At 35.7% G+C, this 14,784-nt stretch overlaps 1 protein-coding gene across 1 annotated transcript in view; it reads right to left on the reverse strand.

Moving 5' to 3' along the window:
* Positions 1–596: 596 nt before the first annotated feature.
* CDC73 (cell division cycle 73) overlaps positions 597–14,784 on the reverse strand; it is a gene marked incomplete at its 3' end in the record, with an annotated part of 141,014 nt that continues 126,826 nt past the window's right edge. The window contains exons 14-17 of the mRNA XM_080698369.1: positions 11,600–11,761; positions 8,784–8,884; positions 1,686–1,827; positions 597–633 (exon numbers count right to left, since the gene is read on the reverse strand). Of these exons, the coding sequence (XP_080554495.1) occupies positions 597–633; positions 1,686–1,827; positions 8,784–8,884; positions 11,600–11,761 (442 nt within the window). The remainder of the gene's footprint in view (positions 634–1,685; positions 1,828–8,783; positions 8,885–11,599; positions 11,762–14,784) is intronic.

Genomic DNA, 14,784 nt, shown 5'->3' on the forward strand with positions numbered 1-14,784 from the left:
ACAGTTCACCCAAAGCTGAAAAACTGTTGATTTTTCATTATTCCTTTTAAAATAAAGAGTAAATGTAGACATAGTATACATACAAGTTGAGATTTTGATTCATTCCAAAAAGTCACATCCCTTTGCTTGGTTTCTGAAATTCCACAGTCTAAAATTTAATACCACTCATAACATAGTATTTTCAGTAAAAGGAATTATAGAGCAATGAAAGATCAGAAGCAAGATGGCTTAGAGAGCCTTATAACCTCTAAATATACACACATTTATAACCTGTATTTATTTCTAAAGAAACAAATTTTAAGTAATGCTAATTTAACCAATAGAGAAAAAACTTCTATCAAAATATACAATTTCCATTACAGACTAGAAGGCTAATATTAAAAAAATAGTTTTAAGCCAAAAAATTTGCTCATAGGGATGACAGGCATCATCCCTCTGAAGCACAAAGCATCAAATAAGGTCTTATAAAAGATGGATCTGTGACCTTCTTCATTTTTAAGTCTTGATAAATTCATAAAGCTTGAGTTTCAGTCTTTGTATCAAGGTATATCCATGCTTCTTAATCCATATTTTCAGAAAAGGAGGAACCAAACCATTCAGAATCGCAAGTGGGATTTATGCTTTACCATGTACCTGAAAAACAGTATTAAAACAGGTTAGAGTGATTAGGTGAATTTTAAATATTTTAGAATTATTACATGTAAAAGTAAGTTGACATTTCTTAAAACTTAAAATCAGCAGTAATGTGAGACTATAATGCACCAATTACAGCACAAAAAAAATTTTTAAAATCAGCAGTAGAAAAAGCTGTTTGTTTCTGAAAAAACTGGCAACTTAGCCAGGCATGGTGGCGCACGCCTATAATCCCAGCATTTGGGAGGCTGAGACAGGAGGATTGCAGTTCATGGAGAGCTTCAGCTACTTAGTTAGACCCTGCTTCAAAATACAGAATAAAAAATGGCTGGGGGTGTGGCTCGGAGGTAAAAATGCCCCTGGGTTCCATCCCCAGTACCACACACACAAAAAAAAGGCAATTTTATACTGTAACCTTTGAAAATATAAGAACATCTGAAGTAAGCAAGAAAAAACATTCTTTTTATTAAATTCTAAAACCTAATAGCTCCTCGCTAGAAAAATAGACATTTAACATAATACCAGTTATAGTCATGATGTGTCGTCTCCATCACCTCTGACTTTGAGGAAATTGATCAAATCCAATGAGACTTACACCAAAAAAATTATAGGTTTAATGAGTGCTACAAAGAAAAGATTTGGTCTTATTGAGATTGTATGCTCTTAAATTTGCCAACTACAAAACTGTTACTATAGTAAAGAACTTTAAGAACTCAATTTATACTAGTACTTAAATAAATTTAAAAATTAATTTCCTTTCATGAGCTTTCCATAACCCAAATAAATGCAGAGCCAGAGACCTTTTAGTGCTTGTAAAACACAGGAATCGCTTAAACCAAACTCCTTGGATAGATAGAAAATAAGGTTCAGGAAAAACCACATAGTTCATTACAGACAGAGCACAAATTCAACTCTCCTGACGTAGAGTTTAGTGCTCCTTTTAATAGGCTACAAACCTTTTCTCCACCTGTTTCTAAAGCCAATATATCAAGGATATTTTTTAATTACTACAATAAAATATATAGTTAAGTATATTTTAAGATCAAAATTACCTATCCAATGTTTCCCAGAACCGCAAGAAAACTGGTCTATCCAAATGACGTTTGTGATAACTGAGTTCTAATACTGTTACATCCCATTTTTGAACATTTGGATCTAGACGAACTTCATCATACTTGAGATGGAAAGCTTTAACTACAAGGGGAAAAGGGAGGAAAAAAATATGTATTTTTTACTCAAACTATAATCAAAATTGTGAAAATATTTTACAGAACAAAAAAAATATCCAATACAAATATCTTAATAGAAAACTAAAACAGAAAAATACATAAATAAAAATTCAATCTTTATTCTACTAACTGAAGCTACATTAGAAACAAAGTGACCTTTTAAATACATGCTAAGCACTGTGATATCATCAAAAGCCTTCAATTCAACAAATTAAACATACCAGCGACTGGAGAATGAAAAGAAGAATGTGGTAAGATAAAATGTGTACAATTCAGTGAAAAAGAATAAGAAAAAGACTATTTAAACAGAGTATAATAAGGATAGTAGAGTACTGCAGAAAGACACAAAGAGTACCTTACCCAGACCACAGATCCAAAAAGATTGCATAGAAAGTAATGTCAAACCCAAAACTCATCAGTCAAGGAAGAAATAAGCAAGCAAGAACAAAAATGATATAGTCAGCAAGAGCACACCAAGAGTGAGAAGAAATGGTCCAGTCTACAAAAGGAAGTGGTGTAATAGAACATGCAAAGAAAAACAGGGAAGGGATGAGTGATAAGACTGGAGAGGTTCAGAGTACTGTTGGGTTTGTTGGACACATTAAAAAATGTGGAATTTTGTTTGACAAGGGGTGTCACTGGCAAAGTGTTTAGCAGAGCCCACTACAACTTAGCAATCAAGTGAATGAAGGGATGGATTTTTTTCAATTGGGAAGAAAGACTCAAGAAATAAATGGAGAGAGAGAGAGAGTTAATAGGACTTGGTAAAAAAAAACAAAAAAAAAAATGATACAAAGAGGAAAACAAAAATATATCCCAGGCACTAAGAATATATCAGTGACCAAAACAAAGTCTTCACCCTCAGGAGCAAGAGATAAAAATGTAGTATTCAGAGAGTATAAATGCCACCACAGGAAAATAAAGCAAGACAAAAAGATAACAGAAGTGTGAGGAGCTACGTTAGGAAGAGGTTTAGAAAAGGCATCTTGAGGAGTGACCTAGAGGTAGTGAGTGGAAGTGAACCTTACAGAGAGTTCCAAGCCGAAGGAACAACGGCCACAAAGGTCCTGAGACAGAGCAAGCTCAGGATGGTCTATGATTAACTGGAACTTTGATTTATAGGCAATGACATTTATGTAAGAAATCTGAAGCTCATTCCAAATGTGATAGTAAACCATTGGGAAATTTAGAGCAAATATAATTTTCTTTTCTTTTTCTTTCTTTTTTTTCTTTCTTTTTGGCAGTACAGAGAATGGAATCCAGGGGCATTCTACCTCCCAGTTACACCCCAGCCCCATTTTTTAAAAAAATTCTTTGTTTTGAAACAGGGTCTCACTGAGTTGTAAAGGGCCTCACTCAGCAACTGAGGCTGTCCGCAAACCATAAAACTCCTGTCTCGCCCTCTCAGATGTTGGGATTACAAGTATGCGCCACCACGCCCAGCTGATGATTTTCATTTTTAAAAGATAAACTCTGGCCAGGCACAGTGGCTCACATCTGCAATGACAGTACTTGGGAGACTGAGACAAGAGAATCATAGGTTTGAGGCCATCCTCAGCAACTCAGCAAGACCCTCAGTAACTTAGTGAGACCCAGTTTCAAAAAAGCAAAATAAGGCTAGAAGTATGACCCAAAATAGAACACCACTGGGCTCCATCCCCAGTTAAACACACATATGCACATGTGCTAACAGATAAGAAACAGACTTAAAATCTTTATCCTTAACATGATCCAAATGGATCATCCCAGCTAGCTTATTATATTTGTAACAGTTTATCCTCAATTGAGCTTTTTATGGCACGTGCATACATAAAATGTTTAGTTTTACTCCCCATATTTTCACTTTTAACTAGCACATAATTTTACTATCACTATGGTCGCCTGATATTAGGGATTTCTAAAGAGAAAACAGCTGATTTTGTAATTTTTCTTTGATAGCTACTTTATGAGTTGCTTATTTCATATTGTTTACTGGCATATTGGCTCTTGATGTTATCAACCAATCAAGCCTCAATTCTTGATAGAAATTTAAAATCAGTTTACCCAGAAAATAAAAAACCATGCTATTTCTAAATTATTTGCTTTTAGAAATAAATCTTCATTGGACACAAATTATTTATTTTAAATTTAATTAAGCCAATTCATTAAAGGGGCAACATGTTATAAAGTTCAGAAAACCCATTTCAAAACATTTATTATTTTTTTTTGGGGGGGTGGTACTGGGGTTCATGGAAGCCCTTCTACTTCTGGGCTGCACTCCCAGAACTATTTTTACATTTTTATTTGGAAACAGTGTCTCCTAAGCTGGTTGGCTTCGAACCTGCGCGATCCTCCTGTCTCTGCCTCCCAAGAACAGGGATTACAAGCGTGCGCCACCACGCCTGGCAACATTTATTATTTATACATGTAAAAAATATATCAATTTGAAAAATGTTTATATACCAGTCACAATTCTAATACTTGCTATTCCACTTGCCACAAGTTTTCCTTTCCAATTTGTTTTAAACCATCCCATAAAGTAGATATTTAAAATATAGTTAAATTTACACCAGGCATGTTGGTGCACGCTTCTAATCCCAGTACTTGGGAGGCTGAGACAAGAGGATCGCACAGGTTCAATGCCAGCCTCAGCAAGTTAGTGAGGCTCTCAGCAACTTAGAAAGCCCCCGTTTCCAAATTAAAAAAAAAAAAAAAAAAAAAAAAAAAAAAGGTCTGGGGATGTAGCCCAGAGATAGAAGGCCCCTGGATCTACCCCCAGTATAAAAAATAAAGTTACAGTTAAAAATGATTTATTTCAATTCATAAAGGCCTGCACTCTTCCTTTAGTAACAGCAACAGACAATTTTATTTCTACTTTTCCACTAGAATAGATTTTTAAATCAAAGCTGGTATAAGTCCAAAAAGTTTAATTCACTAATAAAGAAATCACTATTGAAGAATAAAGAGTTTCTTATCAAACAAAATATTTTATCTGTATGAAGACTACAAGAGTTGTATCAAGCAAATTTATACCTTTAAATTATCATAGAACATTTTTCTTATTCAGAAAAAACAAGATTCTAAGCCTTTGCAAGTAAAAACAAAGAAAGCCACTAATATAGCAACACAACAAATATTAAAGCAAAATGTCACCTGCCTCAGAACTGCTCGTTTTTTAAAGTGCATGAATCCTATCAACATTTTTGGTGGGGAACTACAAAGGAGTTAAAGAAATGGAAAAGGTGCCTTTTTTGTAAAGTATTAAGATACTCATGTCAAGACAAACGACAAAGGTTAACAAAAGAGAGAAAGATTAATTTTCCTCAATCTAGTACAAGCATCATTTTAAAAAATCTTTACAAACAAATCCATACAGCCTCTCTAACCTAAAATAGTTTATGAGACCAACTAAAAGATAATATACTCCTAAGTTTTTGCCTTAGGTAAATTATTGAGAAACGAATTTGAATACAAGTAGTAGTTTAGGAATGAAGAAGAAAGACAATAAAATCCTTCCAGAACAGGTTGAGTATGATCTGCAAATGAACATCACCATTCAATTAGGTAGGCCCAGAAAATCAAGCAAGAGGCTAACTTTTAGAATAAGATTCAGATAGTAACTAAAGGCTGTCATCTCCTTAAGGGGGTATTCAGAATTACAGAAGAGAATTGGGAATATAAACACAGCTGCGACTTCCGGGAAGATGGCGACGGAGAAAAGCAGGGCTTACGAGCCCTGCTAACAACCAATCTCTACTACCACAAAATCAGCGCCTTTCATAGACAGAAAATACCATCAGCAGAGAAACAAAAATTGTAACTACAAGGGACAGAGAAAAAGAGGGCTGGAAAAACGAGACACCAGAAAGAAACAAGACCGCAGTGCTGCAGCTGGAGCTGCAGCACGGAGCGGCACGGGCGCCATCTTCCCTTGCAGCACCAGGCTCCAGAGAGGAGGGAGACTCAGAATGGAGCTCAGAGCCAGAGAGGAGATACGCCGACCTCACGCCCGAGGACGCAGCAGCAGCACCGTAATGCCGTCGGCAGCAGCGAGTTCACCAGACGGCACCAGACCAAGGTACTTAACAGCCCACCAGGCTCCAGAAAGGAGCAGCAGACAGCTAGCCAAGGTGAGCCACTGCGGATCAGCTGGGTGGAATTTGGCAGATTTTTCGGCGCAGAGAGCGTCTAAAGCTCCCAGGGGCTGGGCTGAGCACACCCTGCAGGGACTCAGGGCGGAGCTCAAAACCAGAGAAGAAATACGCCAGCCTCACGGCCGAGGGTGTGGCAGTGGTGCCATATTGCCACCTGCGACAGCAGCAGCGAATTCACTGAGTCCACTACAGCTCCATCAGCACACTCAACAACCGTGAGTCAAACTGCGGCCCCTAGAGGAGAAATCCCAGTACTGTACTCCCAGGGATTGACCCAGTGGGGGAGTGGCGGTGGCAGAGATATCACACCATAGTCACAACTCTCCGCAGGAGAACACCCAACCTGGCACCCCCCATGGTCCAAAGCAGTGTCGATTGACTCCCTGGGTCTGAGACTTTGCTATACAACCCAGTAAAGGAGTAGTGGGGTCTGAGATACCACAGACTCGAGATCCATAGCACCTTAAGTGAAGTCGTAGTGACCCAGAGAAGGCACAAATTTCTGAAATCATGGGAAAGAGGAATAACAATGGAGCAATGAATGCCCACAACCCCACAACATCAGAACCTGATAAAACAGAAATTCAGAGATTTCTAGAAGATCAAATCAGGAAAATCACTGTAGAAATAATAGAGGTGCTTCGAAAAGAATTCAGAGAGAGCCAAAAAGAGATAAAGGATGCAATTAATGAAGTAAAAGCCTCAATTCAAAGTACAAACAACCGATTAGACTACATGGAGAATAGAATCTCACTCCTAGAAGATGATCACTCCAAAAATGAACGCACAGTTTTCTAATCTAGAAAAAAAAAATCTGACAGCAGGAACCTGACACTGAAGAAATATGGGCCCATTTTAAGAGAGCTAACCTAAGAATAATTGGAATAGAGGAGGGAAAAGAAAGGGAAACCAAAGGGATCAACAATCTCTTCAAGGAAGTAATAGCAGAAAATTTTCCAAACATAGAGCAAGAGGTCGATACACAGGTCCAGGAAACTTATAGAACTCCCTTTAGACAGGATCGGAGAAGAGGATCCCCACGCCACATAATTGTCAAAATGACCAATGTGGAAGCCAAGCAGAGAATCTTAAAGGCAACAAAAACAAAGGGCCAAGTGACATTCAGAGGCAAACCAATTAGAATCACTCCAGACTTCCAAAACCAAGTCATGAGAGCCAGAAGGGCTTGGAGTAACATGTTCCAAACTCTGAAAGAAAACAACTTCCAGCCAAAAATTTACTACCCAGCAAAACTTTCTATCAAATTAGATGGGGAAATAAGAAGCTTCCATGACAAACAGAAACTGAAGGAATTTATGTCTTCAAAACCAGCGAGCGCTAGAGAAAATACTCAAAGAGATTAACTACAAAGAAGAAATAGGTAACACACACCAGAGCCAGAGAAACAAGATTTTCCATCCAACAGACAACTAAGATTGGTTATCTGTGGAGATTCATTATTTATGTTAGTCTTTTACCTATTTCTAAATTGTATTGTTTGCTTTTATTGTTGCTAATTTTTAGGATTTCTACTTGGAACATTAATATACCTTCAGATATAGCATTTGGAAATATTTTATCCCATTCTAGCAGTAACTTTTAACTCTGTTTACATTGTCTTTGGATATACAATACTGTTTTTTTATTTTTTAGGGAGTTTGTTTGCCCTTTTTTTGCCTGTGCCATTGAAATCATATCCAAGAAATCACTGCCAATTTCAATGTTGTGAGGTTTTATGACCCAGATTTTCTTCTAAAAGTTTATAGTCTTAAGATTTACATTTAGGTCTTTTATCTATTTTGAGTTAATGTTTGTATATGGTGTTAGGTAAGGGTCCAATTTTATTCTTTTTCATGTAATTATTATTTTTCAACAATATTTAGTTAAAAGATTATTATTTCCTCCACCAAATGTTCGTGGAAACCTTGTCAAAAATAACTTGACAATATAGGGAAGAAGTTAGCTCTAGGCTTTTATTTAACTCCAATGGTTTATATATTTGCCTTTAGAACAGTACTACACTGTTTCAATTATTGTAGCTTTATAAGGTTTGAAATTAGAAATTATACATCTTCCAGCTTTGTTCTTTTTCGAGATGTTTTGGGTATTTAGAGTCCATATTCCATATTAGGATAGATTTTTTCTGAGAAATAAATAAATGTATGATAGTTTCATCTAAAAAAAAGAAAAAAATATTCTCTGGTAAGAAAGAAAGCAAAAAGAAATATTGAAATGTTATCTTTAAGTCATCAAAAGCTTGGTATCAGACAAATGAAACTGTGAGATTATCATTGTTAATTTTGGATAAATTGCTATAATACTAGATGTCAACCACTAAGCCAAGCATGGGAAGGAGGGATGGGGAGGGAATGGGGTGGGGATCGGGTAGGGGCTAACTGGGCGATGTGTGCATGTATGTCTACAAAAGTTTTTTTTTTAATCCCATTATGATGTGTGAATACAGTACACTAATAAAAAAATTATAAATAAATAAATAAACACAGTTGCTAGCCAGAGAAAAAGATTCAAGGCCAATCTCAAGTAATTTTGCTATATTATGTTTCAAAATAATAAAAAAAAAAAAAGGCTGAGGGTATAGCTCAGAGGTAGAATGCCCCTGAGTTCACTATTCAATACCAAAACACCCAACCAAATAATGACAAAAAAACCCTCAACATCATTACTTAATGGCAATTCTTTAATATATACATCATAAATGCCAAAAGGGCTCTTTCTCTTACAGAACATTAGTATACTAGATAAGCAGTAAATATAAAGAGAACCTTACTTTTAGCAAATATGTCAACTGGTGATCCATCAGGCAAAAGCCAAGGCCAGCCTTTGAACTGCCAAGCAGGACCTTGTACAAAAACTGCTACAACCCGGTCCCTACAAGCAGAAAAGGTGAAGGGGATGGAAAGAGAAAGAATAACTCAAATTTGAGCTTTGGTTATTATAAATCCCTAAGGAAAAAGTCTCATAATGTACGTTTTAGCCTCTTATCAATCCTCCTGTTAAGACAAATATATTAAGTACATTACCTTTTCAATCTAATGTTATCATTACAGCCCATTAATAACTGTCTTAATTCCCGTGCACCTAAGTCTTTCAAACATAACTACATAAACAACAGTCTTATGCGATCTTTTTAACTTTTTTTTCCTATTAACTGAAATAAGAACTTATTTTCCCATCCAATAGGAATAGTAGTTGATCTATAGTAACACAAAAAGATGGCTTTAAAAGGAAATAATTTAAAATTTAGATACATCTAAAATATTTTACTATAAGTAAAATACTAAATATAGTACCTTGTCAACCATTTTATGATACTCCAGGCCTTAATTTTGAGTTATTCTCATTACTTGGGGAGATATATGAGTATAGAAACCACTTGACTTTTGTTAAGTTTTCCAATTCTTTGTACAACTGTTTCATTCACTATAAATGCTGTCGAGTCAATTTTTCCAGCCATTCAAATTAGTATTCCAGGAAAGAACAAATCTCTTTCTAGGTCCTAATATTTCATTATTTGTATACTATTTAATTAAACTGAGAAATTATAATAAGTATGGCCACAAGCAATTTAAACCCACAACTGAATGGCAACAGAACATCAACAATAATAGTTAACCAGTAGTAACATTCAGAGGGAGCATTTACCATATGCAGGTGCTGTTTTAAGCACTTTACACATTACTTTTGTTAACTCAATCTTCACAACAATCTGGTGAAGGATAACACACCCTGATTTTACAGAAAAAAAACAAAAATGCATAGGTATATAAAAGAATGGTCCACTAGATGCAAAGGTGAAGGAAGAAAGGAAGGAAAAACGGAAAGAGGAGAATAAGTTATTAATCCTGGGCATTGGGTACCATACTGTTCCCATAAGAAAACTGCTAAATCATAAGAATTTATGAATAGTCAGTCGCTCAGTATTATTATAGAAATAGTTTTGACCTTACAACTCCTTGAAAGAGTCTTGGGAATGTGTAGAGCTCTACAGACTAAACTTTGATAATAACTGCCTCTGATGAAGATTCTATATATCCAACCAAACACTAAAACCAGGGCCACCTTTTATTCAAGTAAAACACCTACTGAAACTATTAATCAAGATTGCTGTAAGCAGGGCATGTTGGTGCATGCTTGCAAGCACAGCATTTGGGAGACTGAGACAGGAGGATCGCCATTCGCAGACAGCCTCAGCTACTTAGTGAGGCTCTTTGTAACTCAGTGAGATCCTGTTTCAAAATAAAGAATAAAAAATTGAGCTGGGGGTGTGGCTCAGAGGTAGAATGCCCCTGGACTCAATCCCTAGTACTGCAAAAAAAAAAAGATTGCTGTGGAAAACCACAACCTTCAAATTCTTACCCTCACAACATATCTGAGACAAACTAAATTTTAAGTTAAAAAAATTCCTCCTTTTATGAGGCACAGTAAATAATTCCTAAATTTAACAATGTAACTTGTACTACATAATAGTTAAAAGACCAAGGCATCTGCCAAACTAAGAGAATTGATGGACAAAGGTCACATAGTACTAGATCTCAAAGAATTAGCAGGGGAGCCATGATAATATAAATGCTGCCCTATACTCATGAATTCTTGAAAAGATAATTAAGAGAAAAAGAGGTAAGGAAAACATTAGTCACTAGGCCACAGCACCAATGGCTAGAGACTAGTTAACACACATCAGCACCATTTCACAGTGCAGCAATGGCACTTGCATGCATTCCTTGTATTATCATTTTCTATAAATAATGACATCTTGCAAACATATAATACAAAAGGTGCAACTTTCCTACTTGTTTTTAAGCTTTGTAATTGTCTTCCTCACATTTTATGTTAGACAAAATATGTTAGGTACTGGAGAGAATTACAATAAAAAAAAAACCTTTATTCTTTTGTAAATTTTTAATACACTCACTTCTCAATGGCTTGACTGCCTAATGTCTGGTTACTTCAATGGTAAATTTCAACTAATGTGCTCTGTCCTGCATTCTCTATATCACAAAGAAATTCTCCAATTTCACATTTTTATCTCACTTGAATTAATGAAAATTTATGATAATTCACATGTCAGGATTTGTAGATACTTTATGGTACAAACAGCTTAACATATTATTAAAGGACATTTTAATGCAACAAAAAAGTAATAATAAAAAAGTTGGTCACATTCTTTTCTGTAAATTATTATCCTGCAATAAAAGTAACTATACTATCACTAATTTCTTACCAGAAAACCTGAATTCTAATGAAGAATCTAAAATAGAGAACCTTAAAACAACACTAATCTATGTGTCCTATTCTAAAAGCTGATCCAGAAAAAATACAGAAGTAAATTTTCTACACTACAGATTTTCCAGAAGTTAAAGTTTTTCTTCTTATAAATAAAATATAGTTTAGCTACCCAAAAGGTACGGTGATTTAGGTATTACCATAATGTTAATGCTACTGATGATCTATACATACTAGTACAGTTTTCATGGACAGTTTCTATTTAGAATTCATGACAAAATCTGATACTTGTTCACACAACCTAAAAAATAACAACATACAAAGAAGTTAATGAATATTTTAAAATACAGATGATCTTACCAGTCTTGGGGCATAAGTTTAAGGGGCTGGTCTACTACTCTGTACGGTACTGTGACACTAATTGCAGTGCCCCCTGGTTGCACCTGATCTTTTCTTCTCTGTATTAGAGTCTCATTTTCTCGTTGACAGCCTTGTTTCTTCTTTTCATCTGATGGGACAAATCTTCAAAGAAGAAAAAAGAGAGAGTGAGAGATGAGAAAAAGTCAAATGTATTTAATGTGATAATATTAGAAAAATATATCTTGAAGTAATTATTAAAATATTAATGTTTTAATCTAAATTGTATTTATTTATTTATTTATTTTGTGGTACTGGGGGTGGAACCCAGGGGCTTTTTACCTCCGGGCTATACTCCCAGACCTATTTTATATTTTATTTGAAAACAAGGTCTAAGTTGCTGAGAGCCTCACTAAGTAGCGGAGGCTGGCTGTGAACCTGCTCTGTACTTCTGTCTCAGCCTCCCAAGTGCTGGGATTACAAGTGTGCGTCACCACGCCCGGCTTAAAATGTATTTTTAAATAAACCAGCTCTGTATGTACAGATCATAATGCTTGCAGAGTGTAGGTCTTTCTTCTGCATGCCAAATAGAGACCAACCTCACTTAGACCAACTTTTACTCACCTAACTAGCCTTGCCATTTTCCACACTGATCCTTGATTTCTCAAATGCTATTAGAAGAAACTTTATAGTAAAGAAAACTTTATCAAAAATCAAAAAGATCCCCTGAAAGATAGTCTGCTGTGGCTGGACAGGTTTCTCCAGTGAATAACTTAGCCTGCACTGGAGCTTCAAAAAACACCTTTGACTACATTTTATGCTTTATCAAACTCCAGAGCTATTTTGAATATTTTAAAGAAATGAGTGTGTAAGCCAACTGTCTAGTAACTATCACTAATACTATGTGTCCACTGTGCCCCCAACAGTTTAAAATATAATGTAGCATTCTGGAGCTGCTGCCAACTCTAGAGCTTGCTAGTGTACACAAGCATTTTAATAGTCTTATTTTAAAAAATATATCATCCAGTCTACTAGCATATTATTAGCTATGGTCTAGCCCCTCCAATTAGATTTGGGAGATACAATATCACTGCATGGAGTATCATTTGCTTCTAAAATTTGCCAGTTATGAAACAGTGAAAGGACAAAAAGATACATGAGACTTGCTTGCATGTGGTAGAGTCCCTTGAAATGGTCCATTTTTTATTAGGTTATTTCTTTCCTTTTTTAAGTATTAAATTTTTTTCAAGCTCTTTGTATATTCTAGATATTATTCCTCTATCAAAAGAGTAGTTGGCAAAAAATCTCCTATTCCAGAGACTCTCTCGAGACTCTTGATGGTATCCTTTGCTGTACAGAAGCTTTTTCATTTAATGTCATCCCATGTATTAGTTACTGCTTTAATTTCCTGAGCTTTGGGGGTCTTATTGAAGAAGTTTCTGTTGTTACCTATATATTGGAGCATTAGTCCTATGCTCTCAAAGTCTCTGATATAATTTTTGGGTCTTTGATTCATCTTGAGTTGACACTTTTTAGGGTGAGAGGTCGGGCTTTTATTCCATTCTTCCACAAATGGATAACCAGTTTTCCCAACATCATTTGTTGAAAAGGCTGTCTTTTCTCCTAAAGTCCACTAAAACAGCTAGTATTCCATAAATGGTCAATGAGTTTTATCTGTTCACAGAGTTCACTAACTCTAAGATATACCATTTACATTTTACCTCTATTAAAAAAAAACTATCCAGTTAAATCATAATAATACCTTAATGATACTCTAGATAAGTCAGTGCTATTATCCTCTGAGAATCAGCTGTTTTCCATAGGTAGACTTTGTACTGCTTGGTGATATGATAGGACTTTTTTTCACATGTAACTCAGGAACTTTATCTACTGGTATCTTTCCTTCTCAAAGGAAGGAAGTTTCTTAAAGCACTTCATTATTGCTTTGCAAGAAAATATGAGTTTGAGGTCATTCTTCCAACAAGCAGAAATTCAAGCTAGGCATGGTGGTGCATGCTCCTAATCCAGTACTTAGGAGGCTGAGACAAGAGGATTGCAGGTTCAAGACCTGCCTCAGTAACCTTATGAGGCCCTCAAGTTAGTGAAACCCTATTTCAAAATTAAAAAAATAAAATACAGCTAGAGGTGCAGATCAAGAGTAGAATGCCCCAGAGTTCAATCCCCAGTACCACAAAAATAAAAAAAGAAATTCACAAATATAAAATTCATGTACCATGTGTAATTCTGCAAATTCAACATTTTTATTGGCACAAAATACATGTATAATGAAATATACACATTAGTTTCAATAAACGTGTACCCAGTATTTGCACCATTCCAATCCAGATAAATACATGCATTAATCCACTGGGTTTCCACTGACACCTTTCATTCAGCCAATGTCAGTCACCACCCTTCCCTCAACAGGCAAGCACTGTTTTGCTCTCGGCACCATATACTAGTTTTGCCTGTCCTGAGAACTTATATGTATAGAATAATGTAAGATGTATTCCTTTGTATCTTGCTTTTTTCAATTAATGTTTGTACTATTCATTCATGCTGTGAGGCTTTTTCAGTAGTTTATTCTGCTGACAAGAATTCTATTGTAAAAATATAGCATAATTTGTTTATGCATTCTTCTGCTAGTTGATATTTAGGTTTCTTAGTCCATTCAGGATGCTATAACAAAAATAATATGGACGAAGTGGCTTATAAACAAGAGAAATGCATTTCTTATGGTTCTAGAGGCTACTAAGCCAAGACCAAAATGCTGTCGCATCTGTAATATGGCGGGGGCCTACTTAAGCAGTTAGGCCAGTCACTATTTTCTGTGTATCCTTATCATAGTGACAAGGGGCAATGAAGCTCTCTGAGGTCTCTTTTGTAAGGGCACCAATTCTATAATAAGGGAGTTCACATCGCTCCAATAGCCTCCCAAAGTCCCCACCTTACAATGTCATCAAACTGGTGACTGGGCTTCAATATATGGCACTGGGGGAAGACAGACACCTAAACATGCAGTCTGTACCAGGGTGGTTCCAAAATGTGGGTTACTGAAAATATAGCTAATATAAATGTTTTTATTCTAAGCACTTTGGGGGACATATGCTTTCATTTCTCTTACCTTTGAGTAGAACTGCTGGATCATGGGTACATTTAACTTTATAAAGAACTGCCACAAAGTTTCC

This window comes from Muscardinus avellanarius, assembly GCF_963383645.1.
Source record: "Muscardinus avellanarius genome assembly, chromosome: 7".
In the NCBI taxonomy this organism is placed as follows: domain Eukaryota; kingdom Metazoa; phylum Chordata; class Mammalia; order Rodentia; family Gliridae; genus Muscardinus; species Muscardinus avellanarius.